Source organism: Mobula hypostoma, chromosome 19, assembly GCF_963921235.1.
Source record: "Mobula hypostoma chromosome 19, sMobHyp1.1, whole genome shotgun sequence".
NCBI lineage: Eukaryota > Metazoa > Chordata > Chondrichthyes > Myliobatiformes > Myliobatidae > Mobula > Mobula hypostoma.
The window spans coordinates 64,115,001-64,127,516 of NC_086115.1; the positions used below are offsets into that span (position 1 = coordinate 64,115,001).

General features: G+C 37.3%; 1 protein-coding gene across 2 annotated transcripts in view; it reads right to left on the reverse strand.

The window, feature by feature from the left end:
- Positions 1 to 4,001: 4,001 nt before the first annotated feature.
- LOC134359103 (rab11 family-interacting protein 2) overlaps positions 4,002 to 12,516 on the reverse strand; it is a 128,686-nt gene continuing 120,171 nt past the window's right edge. The window contains exon 5 of one of the 2 annotated variants that reach the window (XM_063072053.1): positions 4,002 to 5,800. In XM_063072053.1, the coding sequence (XP_062928123.1) occupies positions 5,576 to 5,800 (225 nt within the window). In that variant the 3' untranslated portion in view covers positions 4,002 to 5,575. Of the gene's footprint in view, positions 5,801 to 6,884; positions 9,082 to 12,516 lie in introns of those variants that run through there. The other variant, XM_063072054.1, reaches the window with a different exon arrangement.

Consider the following 12,516-nt stretch of genomic DNA (forward strand, 5'->3'; position numbering starts at 1 on the left):
ATGTTTCTTCAAGGCCTTAAAAGATTCTTAATGTAAGCATCAAACGAATTCAATTTCTTCTTTTAAGACGTTACTCTCCTGATAAAACAGGGACAACATCGTATATTATATTTGATAGGCTTTATTGAACATATGAAACATGCAATATTTGGTTTCTAGCAATGATAAGTTATGAGTTGGTACAGAAATGCAGAACATATTGAGAAATTTAATGTATTATGAAAGATATGCTTTGCCACAACTTGCATTGTAAATGCAATCAAACCATTAATAGATTATTACCATCAGAACTTTAACCCACTGTAATGTTTTTTATAAACATGCAATCAAATTGAAAGCCATTTATAAACATCCTTTAATAATAATAAAATGCATGCTACATCAAGCCACACGCAGCCACTTTTAGCTTATTTACAATTCCAAATATGGAATACTCATTTCATATAAAAACACAATCATACTGACTGAAATTTCTAGTTTTTTAATATGTCATAAGTACAAGCATGCTAAATGAATCTTTTTACTTAAAATGCCTTAGATTCATACAATTAATGACAGGAAGATATGTAGATTTTCATTAAAAAAAAACTTCTTGCAGGTCATGCCTAATGCATTTAAAAGCATCAAACAAAAGCCTTGCGTAATACATTGTTATGTGTATAAACCTCTGATCGTAGTATTCTAAATTCAATTTTCACTGTGGAAATTGTCCATTATATTTTAAATTACTGCGTAGCACTAAACTTAAAACAGCATGGATATCCATACAGTATACTTTATGGCTGATGATAAATAGATTAGAATATTTTTTAATAAAATGGAATAAAGCAACATTCATATTTATGTTCTACTGTCTTTGTATCAAAATATTAACTCATTCTTAAAAGTTTACAGAAAACCCCACGCACGATTTGTGCACAAATCTGTGCCGTGACTTGGAAGTGGGAATAAATTCTGAACAACACAAGGTCATAGGGCAAAGCCAGTACCTGAATGGATACAAGAATCAAATATGAAGAGTTAAGTTAGAGAAGTTTTAGAACTTTACAGGCAAATTAGCTTTGCCACCTTTCCTCTGAAGACTCTGGTACAAATCAATGTTAATTCTGAAGTCAATAGAGGCATTTCAGCTACAGCAATTTACATTCTTCACCAAAGAATAAGTGTGATGTCTACTCAGTGAAAGTACCAGCTAGAGCACTGGACTAAATTGTTTAGTAGCGAACTATTTGCCTAAGTCAACAGAACAGAAAAGAAGCCTAGCAATGTTCAAGTATACTGTACTTTTGAGTTTCAACTTAAAATAAAACCGAAAGATTCAGCTGCATTCCTTGGTTCTCTCAAGACATTTAATCCATTTTGATATTTGCCCAATTTGTGCAATTTATAGGTAATGATGAGTATTTTAGTGAACTTGTAACTTTACTTATTAAGTCCTTAACTCTGAAGTAGCTTGTAACCTATACAGGTGTGGATTTGGATTCGTGTGTTAGGTTATTTACAAAACGGTCAAATTTCCCACAACAGCTAATCAGTGAAGTAAATCAACTGCCTTGTGGTTTGATTAAGATACTGAAGTGATAAAGCTTATACTTATTCATTATGAAGCATAAATATGCAAAATTTCCTAGCACCAATGCATATACCTGTTCCAGTTACACAATACAATTCCTTTGCAAAGGATCTCAATTGGTTTGTTTACTATTTCACAAACTAATAAAGAGAGAGTAAAGGCAGTGATAAGACAGGAACACTATCACAAAATGCTTTAACTAGGAGTACAGAAATGGTATTTGAAGTCAATTAACAACCTGGTCATGAAAAAGTAAAAATATGCCAAGTAAAATATATTGGCACAACAGAGAAGAAGATTACAAACAACAGCCCAGAAGTACATTCACTTTTCAATTGTGAAATTGCATGCAACATTTCTACGAGTCAAAGTGTAATTGAAATGTGGTCAAGCCCCAGTGTGCAGTATTAACTACTGTGGTCTTCATACAAATCAATATAACTAAAAACTGAATAATATTACATTATTCTCAAGAACTGGCTTTATTACATAAAGACTAAGAAAACAATCACACCATTGAAGGACCCATTTTCAAATGTCTTTGTGTAAAGATTAAGTACCCCAAGCTGGAATTGTACTGCACTGCGAACTCCCACAGCAAATGGAACGCTGACTCCTTCAGCTCTGTAATTGGCAGTTGTCATAGAGTTCAAGCAAGCATTGTTCTCATTAAATGTGCACCTTATTATCATGCACAAATTCATGTACCTTTTGCAACTTAGTTTTCTCTGTATATTGTATTTACAATGGCTTAATAAAAAAATTCACCTGTGCTACGTATTTGTAACTGGTTTGCCTCTAAACTATTAGTTATAACAAGCACCTTAAAGAGTTAAAGAACAAGACAACTTAAAGGTGGCATTTCTGTGAAACATCTTAAAAAAAGCAAGTGCACCATTTAAATACTTTGCTGCAAAATTTCATTTACAAAAAGTGCAAAAGCAATATTGGCACCCAACATTTACAAAGATAAATGTATTTGTAAAAATTAAAAAAAAGTATCCATCTTATCCAAAGAAAGCAGCTACAAGAAATCGAGGTCTGGAGCAGGTGTACAAATAATCGGGGTATGTTATACTTCACCATTACTGAAAAGCCTCTATAAATGTAGTTTTCAATTAATGATTCTAGAGGAACACCAGGGATGGTCGCTTTCATGTGTAACACACATCCCGTATCTGAAGATGCTTATTAGGCTAAGTGACATCAATTCCTAGGCACACGCTCCAAATATGCATAGCTTTCTATTGCCTTACTTTTAAAATGCAACTTTGGACTATGGCTTATTTTAAATGCACACAAAATCCAAGTGTATATTTGGCATGAAATGCACAACTTTTACTCTAAAACACCAAGGTTGTGTCCTTTACATAAATGTACATAAATTAGTGTTTGTAAATTTTACAGTATCATTCCTCAGAGTTGGCATTCTTTCTGAAATACTGAAGGATCCATTTATTGTGCAAGCTCTGTACTATATAAAAATGTAGTAGTACTTTGGGCTGGAACTGACTGAACTGTGAACTCTATACAGTGGCATGCAAAAGTTTGGACACCCCGGTCAAAATTTCTGTTACTATGAATAGCTAAACAACTAAAAGATGAACTGATTTCCAAAAGGCAAAGTTAAAGATGACACATTTCTTTAATATTTTAAGCAAGAAAACTTTTATTTCCATCTTTTACAGTTTCAAAGTAACAAAAAAGGAAAAGGGCCCGAAGCAAAAGTTTGGGCACCCTGCATGGCAGTACTTAGTAAAAACCCCCTTGGCAAGTATCACAGCTTGTACACATTTTTTGTAGCCAGCTAAGAGTCTTTCAATTCTTGTTTGGGGGATTTTCACCCATTCTTCCTTGCAAAAGGCTTCTAGTTCTGTGAGATTCTTGGGCCGTCTTGCATGTACAGCTCTTTGGAGGTCTATCCATAGATTCTTGATGATGTTTAGGTCAGGGGACTGTGAGGGTCATGGCAAAACCTTCAGCTTTCGTCTCTTGAGGTAGTCCATTGTGGATTTTGAGGTGTGTTTAGATTCATTATCCCATTGTAGAAGCCATCCTCTTTTCATCTTCGGCTTTTTTTTTACAGACAGTGCGTTGTTTGCTTCCAGAATTTGCAAGTATTTAATTGAATTCATTCTTCCCTCTACCAGTTAATGTTCCCTGTGCCACTGGCTGCAACACAAGCCCAAAGCATGATCGATCCTCCCCCGTGCTTAACAGTTGGAGAGGTGTTCTTTTCATGAAATTCTGCACCCTTTTTTCTCCAAACATACCTTTGCTTATTGCAGCCAAAAAGTTCTATTTTAACTTCAACAGTCCACAGGACTTGTTTCAAAAATGCATCAGGCTTATTTAGATGTTCCTTTGAACCTTTTGAATAGAACTTTTCTTGCTTAAAATGTTAAAGAAATGTGTCATCTTTAGCTTTATGCCTTTTGGAAATCAGTTCATCTTTTACTTGCTTAGCTATTCACAGTAACAAATTTTGACCAGGGGTGCCCAAACTTTTGCATGCCACTGTACAAGGTAAGATGGCGATATTCGTGGATAGGAAATGAAAGGACAGCGTGGTGGTTTGCAGCCTTCCTTCATCATAGTGTTCTATTGTCACCATTATATAGCAAACTACCTTTCACTGGAATCTCACCATAGTATTCTACTGTCATCTTTATAGAGCCAAACTAGCTTTCACCAAAATCTTATCATGCAACCAATATTTTAAGTCGTGTTCATATTTTGGGGCGGCATGGGAGTGTAGTGGTTAGAACAGCACTTTACAGTACTAGCAACCCAGGTCAATTTCACACTGCTGTCTGTAAGGATGTTCTCCCCATGTCTGTGTGGAGTTCCTTCAGGTGCTGCAGTTTCCTCCTGTGTTCCAAAGGCGTGCCGTTTGGTAGGATAATTGGTCATTGTAAATTGTCCTATGATTAGGCTGGGTTAAAATGGGGGTTGCTGGCTGGTGCAGCTTGTGGAGCTGAAAGGGCCTATTCTCTGTATTCAATAAATAATTTTTTTTGCAAAAATAATGCTCATTGTATTTTACTGTACACTTTCATTAGAGCAAGATAAATTTGACAACAAAATGAATGTAGAAAAAACTGGATTTGCAATGCAGTATTAGGCAAATACATGTGGAAATGTATATGAAAACAAGCTTCAAAGAAGTATTTTGTTCTAGAACTGTAAGATTCAAATACAATAGATAATTGAGAAAAACAAAGTGATTAATTTGACACTGTTCAATATACTGACATCTTGCTCAAATACATTCAAACTAACCCTTACAACTTTTGCAATACAAAGCACAGCACTAAATTTATCTTTGCTTCACAAAATAAATGAATGAGACCCTTTCCCAAAGCACATAGACACACAATATATAATCAAGTAATAGGCAAGTATTAAAGGATCAATTTTGGCATCAAATGGTGTATTGACATTTCGCTTCACAAGATTCAAGTAAGAGAATGGCTTTCATAACATAAAAGGAAGCACGAACATTCTTCAAAATGAATGCAAGACCCTTCTGAGGTATGCAATCAGAACTGCAACCATTTAAATGTAATTTACAATGTGACCATCTTCATTTCCGATTACTATATCATTCTATTGCTGCTACATTCTAGTTAGATAATACAAAAATACATCTGTGAGATCAGCTTGTGAGTGATGCAGAACCAAGGTTCTTCTGCGATCAATCTAACTCAGTGAATTCACTTTGTAACATCCTATTAATATCTTATCCATACATTAATGAACTAACTTTGAAAAGAAACAATTTTTAAGTTAAGTTCATGTTTAGGGTTAGTCTACTTGGAAAGTAATGAAAGATGTACAGATTCTATTCTGCTTGGCAGTAAACATTCAATACTCACTACAGAAAGCCTTTGCAGTATCTCTGCTCTAGAAATTCTTTACCTGTTTATGGATTACGCAAGTCTTCAGAGTTGATTCAACAGACACCAAATACATTTGATCAATTCCAAAATATTAATTGAATCATTTGTTTTTCGACAGCTTTCCAGCTTTTCTAGATGGTTCATATGGTACTCTAAGAATGCTAGGAGTTTCCTCCATTACTCGTACAAGGAGGTTATCGATGTAATCCTCAAGTTCCCGGATTTGGCTGTCCTTCCTTTTAACAAGTTCTTTGTGTTTCATCAGTTCATAGATCAGTTCATCATAGGATAAATTACGATATGTAGTGGTAAGGAGGCTGGGATCCTGAAACCAGAAACTAACATTAGATTGTATACATTTTTATCTTCCTAATATCAAGGACTCAAGCAACAGCCACAATGTGCTGCAGGAACTCAGCAGGTCAGGCAGCATGGAGTTGGCACTTCGGGCTGACACTCAGTAACTGTTGTTTTAGGGTTGTTTGTCAAGCCTGGAGGTTAGGTCACAAATGTTTTGTCACCAGTCAAGGTGACATTACCAGTGCTTGGCAAAAAAATACACACAACAGCACACTGATAATGTCATCTCTACTGGTGATGAAACGTTTGTGACCTAGCCTCCAGGCTCAGTGAACAGTCAGAGCTACCAATCTTCTCATTCATTTAAGACTGTTGCTGTAATTAAATTCAAGTTGTAGTTTATCTTTCAACTGTACATGAATACAGGCAAACGGAACAGCACTCCTCCAGGGCCAAGGTGTGAAACACAGTACCAATGGCCATACACAGCACAAGGCTCATACAGCACATATTAGAGAGCAGTAAACTTAGTTACACACACACAAAAATTCCTAAACAAACTGAATCATTTAAAACATGAAGTGAAGCACTATTATCCTTGCAAAAAGCAGAGATCTACAAACATTGAAAGAGTTTGAACAGTAATGTTGTTGGAAACCAATGGAAACGGAGTTTATCTAAAAGCCAAGGCACTTAAAGAACTCCTGCCTCACCCCTCCTTTCTCTGCAATACTAAAGCTATCTCTTTTCTTTCTTTTCCTATCAGGGAAGGTCATCAACCTGATATGTTAATTGTTTCTTTCTCAGAAGCTTCTGCCTGACCTGCTGAGTATTCACAGCACTGCTTTAATTGCATATTTACAGCTGCTGTGGTCATGAAGAGGAATACCTTATTTGGATGTACAAATTGAACATTAGAAGTAATTTGATATTTAAAAACACGCTTTTATATAACTCATTTTACAAAACTTTTAATATGCATGAAAAAATACAGGTTGATCTTTCTCTCTTATCTGCACTAATACTAAGTAAAATATACTTGGCAAAATCACCTGAACATTTGGGCAGATTTATAACTAATAACCAAAAATATTAGCTTTGTCCTTTTTATTAGCTGTATCTGTGTACTGATAATTAGTGTGTGAATCCTTGATTAATACTTCCACATTTTCATTGAGATGAGGGGGAAGGAATTCACGATGGTCTTAAATGAATAACCAGAATTATTATTGAGAAATAATATATTAACTTATAAATTGTATTTAACCATCACTCTTGGATCATGAATGTAATGGTTCAAAATTAGTTCCATTTTGCTCAGTATACCGAAATACTTCATTGAAGGACAATCTTGTGTGATTGGACTAATTCTTCCATACAGAAATGTGCGCGGCTAATTACGAACCTGAAAGCTACCTGAAAAAGTAACCTTCCACAGCAAGCTGGATTTTATGAGGAAATGCTAGCTGGTGCCAGCAAGTTTAGGATTTTCATGAAAGAGGAAATCTTCACAAACAGTTACCTCTCCCAAGCTGGCAGGCTGTAAAACACCTCCACCTATTAACCCACCCCACTACCACTACATACACACACATCACCTAGCACCACTTTATGTACATACAATCATTCTGTGCATATAACAGGAAGTTGTATGCTGTTTTGTAAGATTGCTTTTGATTTAGTTTTTATTATTGTGTTCTTTATGATTGTTTGTTTGCTGCTGCATCGGATCCGTAATAATAATCATTTTGTTCTCCTTTACTGAAGAATGACAACAATCTTGAATCTTGAAAATGCTGGCAGTTGTCTGCAGACAGGACTGTTTGACTGAACATAATCAATAGAAATTTTGGCAGCAACTTTAGGATTTAAATGCTTTCAATTTGACAGCATTAGTATTTTATACAAAATTAAACTTTGGAATGTTTTGTCCATTCGCTACCATCAGATCACCAACTCTGGACCATATCTGCACCATATTACAATTGTAGAGCTTGAGGATGTTGCCTTATACCACCAAATTATTTGACCCCTGTTTGAATGACATTGTTCAATGAACAAAAAATTAAACAGGCACCCATTACATTTTTACTAAATAATTTCCAATAGGCTGAAATGACAATCACAAAGAAAATAGCTAATTCAATTATCAAAAGGGAAAATATTTTTCTTTAAATATTAAATAAGAGAGTAGCAAGTTCAAATTGAGGTATACATATAATTAAATTTATCAGCATCCTAATTAGATTATACTTTCTCAAAGCATTTTTTGTTCCCTTAACCTAATTTACTTAGCTGTCACAACTGGCCTCCCACAGTCAGTAGCCTGATCAAACTAAAACTGCTGCATTTTGACTGACCGATGCCTGAGATAAACTACTAATTGATTATTAGAAGTTAACAGGAACTGAGCTTGCAACAAAAAGATTAGGAATATTTTACAAAGCCTCCTGACCAAATGCAGGCATTATTACCTGGGTTTTGATAGTTTTCCTGTTTCACATTATGGCACAACTTAAAACCACCCTAGCCTTAACCTCTCCCCATCTTTGTAACCTCCCATAGCCTCATATCCTTTTCCATCGTGTTCCTCCACTTCCAGCCAGTTGTGCATACTCCAACTTTCATCACTCTGCTACTGACTTATTGACCTTTTCCAAATCTCAAAGATGATACCATTATGAATAGTATACAGGTTTCCCCCGCCATCCGAAGGTAGAGCGTTTCTATGAAATGGTTCGTAAGCAGGAATGTTGTAAAGTGAAGAAGCAATTACCATTTATTTATATGGGAAAAATTTATGAGTGTTCGCAGACCCAGAAATTAACCTACCAAATCATGCCAAATAACACATAAAACCAAAAATAACAGTAACATATAGTAAAAGGAGGAATGATATAATAAATTCACAGCCTATATAAAGTAGAAATTCTTTTCTGCAATCATTGCTGCACTGTCCACCGTAGCAAAAAATCTCACGCAAGCCTTCTCGGCAGAAACATTCTCTCCAGTAACCTTTAAGCTATGAAGCTGCCAAATCATACCAAATAACACATAAAAATACACAGCCTATATAAAGTAGAAATAATGTATGTACAATGTAGTATCACTTACCGGAATCGGGAAGACAGCCAGCACACTGATGATGGTGTGTTAGGCTGAGTTGTCGGAGGTTGGGGTGGTGGGACACTGGGGTGTCATCTCATCTTCGTCTGTTTCCATCAGGGCAGGCAGGTCATCTTCTATGTCTGCCTGCCTCGATGTCGAAGGTTGAGATTCATCGCCTGCTGTGGCTGATGTGGAAGGCTTGAAAAACGACAGTATGCTTGACTGCTTAGCCTCCTGCATTTTTCTATCATACAGTTCTTTGTAAGCACTCAAACCATCCTGCAAATATCCTCTAAACCTACATACCCTTTCAAAATTAAAGTCGTACTTTTCTGCAATCATTGTTGTCAATTGCAGCGAAAATTTCACGCAGTTGCTTCACGTTCAGTTCCTGGACGACTACACTTTCGGTCCGTTCGCTACTGCATTCGGTTTTGATTGTTATCCTTTCCTCTTCCAATTGCATCAGCTCTTCATCTATCAGTTCTTGGTCATGAGATGCCAAAACCTCTTCAACAACATCTTCGTCAACTTCCACAAGCCAAACTCACTTTGTCTTTACTTCGTTCATCTCGATCGCAATGCTTAATTGTGTCTAGTTTTACGCTAAGGTAACACCCTTCCGAGCTCTTTTAGGCTTTTCCAACACCTTAGAACTCATTTTGCTAATGGATGCTCAAAATAAATCGAAATAAAGCACAGATGCTCACAGGCACGTGTTTAAGCAAAGCGGGCTAGAATGCAGTTCCGGGGGAGGAGCTTGGCTGTTCGGGGCATGCGCTGCCTTTTTTCGTAACAGTGAAAACACCTTCTGTTAGCGAAAACAGGTAACTAATGTAGGTCTTTCGTAACAGCGAGGTGTCGTAAAACGAACGTTCGAAAAGTGGGGGACACCAGTATACCTCTATAAATTAACTAGGCTAAAAGCTTAATATTTTTAGTGGAACTCTATTTTCCAAAAAAAATCATGGCATACTTTAGATTAGGACCACAAGAGAAAGAGTATAAAAAAAGATGGACTGTACTGATCAAGGCACATGTACGTGTCACCATAGACAACCCTGAGGTTCATTTTCTTGTGGGCATTCACAGTTAATACAAGAAACACAATATAATCAATTAAAGACAGGATGGACAAACAGGCAATGTGCAAAAGTCAACAAACTGTGCAAATGCAAAGGAAAAAAGAAATAATAATTATTATAATAAGCATTTTTAAAGTTCATTTACATGATGCGGGTGTCGCCAGCTAAGCCAACATTTACTGCCCATCTCTAGTAGCCCTCGATAGATGGTGATGAGCTGCCTTCTTGAACCATTGCAGTCCCTGAGGTGTAGGTACACCCACAGTGCTTTTAGGGAGGGAATTCCATGATTTTGACCTAGCGACTTTGAAGGAACGGCGATATGCTTCCAAGTCAGGACAGTGAGTGATTTGGAGGGGAATTTCCAAGCAGTGGTGTTCCCAGGTACCTGCTGTTCTCATTCTTCTAGATGGCAGCGGTCGTGGGTCTGGAAGGTGCTGCCTCAGGAACTTTGGTGTGTTGTTGCAGTTCATCTTGCAGATAGTACACACTGCTGTAACTGTTTGCAACTGGTGGAGGGATGGGTTGTTGTGGAAGGGGTACCAATCAGGTGGACTGTCTTGTACTAGTGATGTTCCTCGGGGTCAGTATTGGGACCGTTACTTTTCACTTTGTTTGTCAATGATTTAGATAATAGAATTAATGGGTTTGTGGTAAAAGTTTGCAGATGATACAAAGACAGGTGGAGGGGTAGGTGATGCTGAGGAAGCAATGCAACTGCAGCAGGACTTGGACAAATTGGAAGAATGGGCAAACAAGTGGCAGATGCAATACCCTGTTGGGAAATTATAATAATACATTTTGAATAAAAGTGCAGACTATTATCTAAATGGGGAGAATACTCAAACAGCAGAGGTGCAGAGGGACTTAGGAGTCCTCGTGTAAGACTCCCAGAAGGTTAATTTATAGGTTGAATCTGTGGTAAAGACGGCAAATGCAATGTTGGCATTCTTTTCAAGGAGAGCAAAATATAAAAACAAGGAGATAATGCTGAGGCTTTATAAGACATTAGTCAGGCCACACTTTTCAACGGATTTAAGCCCCATATCTCAGAAAGGATGTGCTGTTATTGGAGAGGGTCCAGAGGAGGTTCACGAGGGTGATTCTGGGAATGAAGGGGTTAACATAAGAGGAGCGTTTGACAGCTTTGGGCCTGTACTCACTGGCATTTAGAAGAATGTGGGGGGGGGGGAAATCTTATTGAAACCTACTGAACACCGAAAAGATCAGATAAAGTGAATGTGGAGAGGATGTTTTCAATGCTGGGGGTGTCCAGAACTACAGGTCACAGCCTCAAAATTATGTGTGTGGGGGGGGGGGTGACCATTTAGAACAGAGGCAAGGAGGAATTTTTTTTAGCCAGAGAGTAATGAATCTGTGGAATGCTCTGCCACAGACTGCGGTAGAGGCCAAGTCTGTGGGTATATTTAAGGCTGAAATTGATTATTTCCTGATCAGTCAGGGCATCAAAGGATATGGTGAGAAGGCAGGTGTAAGGAGCTGAGTGGCGTCCGGGATCTGCCATGATGAAATGGCAAAGCAGACTCGATGGACTGAATAGCTTGATTCTGCTCCTATGTCTTATGGTAAGGTGGCTCTGTTGTTGAAAAATGGAACCAAATCCTTAGAAAGAGTTGATAAAGGATCAGGAGATGTAGAATCCTTGTGGGTAGAGTTAAGAAACTGCAAGGTTAAAATGAGCCCCGAACAGTAACCAGGATGTGAAATACAAATTTCAACGAGAAATAGAATAGTATGTAATAAGAACAATGTTATGATATTCATAGGAGATTTCAACATGCAGGTAGATTGGAAAAAAATCAGATTGGTGTTGGATCCCAAGAGATCCAAAGTTAATGCCTACAAAATGGCTTTTTAGAGTAGCTTGTGATTGAGCCCACTAGAGAAAAGCAATTCTTGACTGGATATCACTTAATGAACCAGATTGGATTACAGAGCTTAAGGTAAAGGAACCCTTAGGAGACCGTGATCATAATATAAGCAGAAGAACGTCTGTAACACACACAAACTGCAGGAGGAACTCAAGTCAGCCAGTCCTGAAGAAGGGTCTCGGCCTGAAACGTTAACTGCTTATTCATTTCCATAGATGCTGCCTGACCAGCTGAGTTCCTCCTGTGGTCATAATACGGTAGAAGTCACCTTGCAGTTTGAGAGAACAAAGATAAAATCAGATGTATCAGTGTACAATGATGTAAGGGAACAACAGAAGCATCAGAGAGGAGCTCACCAAAGTTGATCGGAAAGTTGACACCAGCAGGAAAGACAGAACAATAGCAACAGACGAAGTTTCTGGGGGCAGTTTAAATGATGCAGGATAGATAACAGTGGCATGCAAAAGTTTGGGCACCTCTGGTCAAAATTTCTGCTACTGTGAATAGTTAAGTGAGTAGAAGATGAACTGATCACCAAAAGTCATAAAGTTAAAGATGAAACATTCTTTTCAACATTTTAAGCAAGATTAGTGTATTATTTTTGTATTGAACAATTTTAGAGTGAAAAAAGGAAAGGAGCACTATGCAAAAGTTTG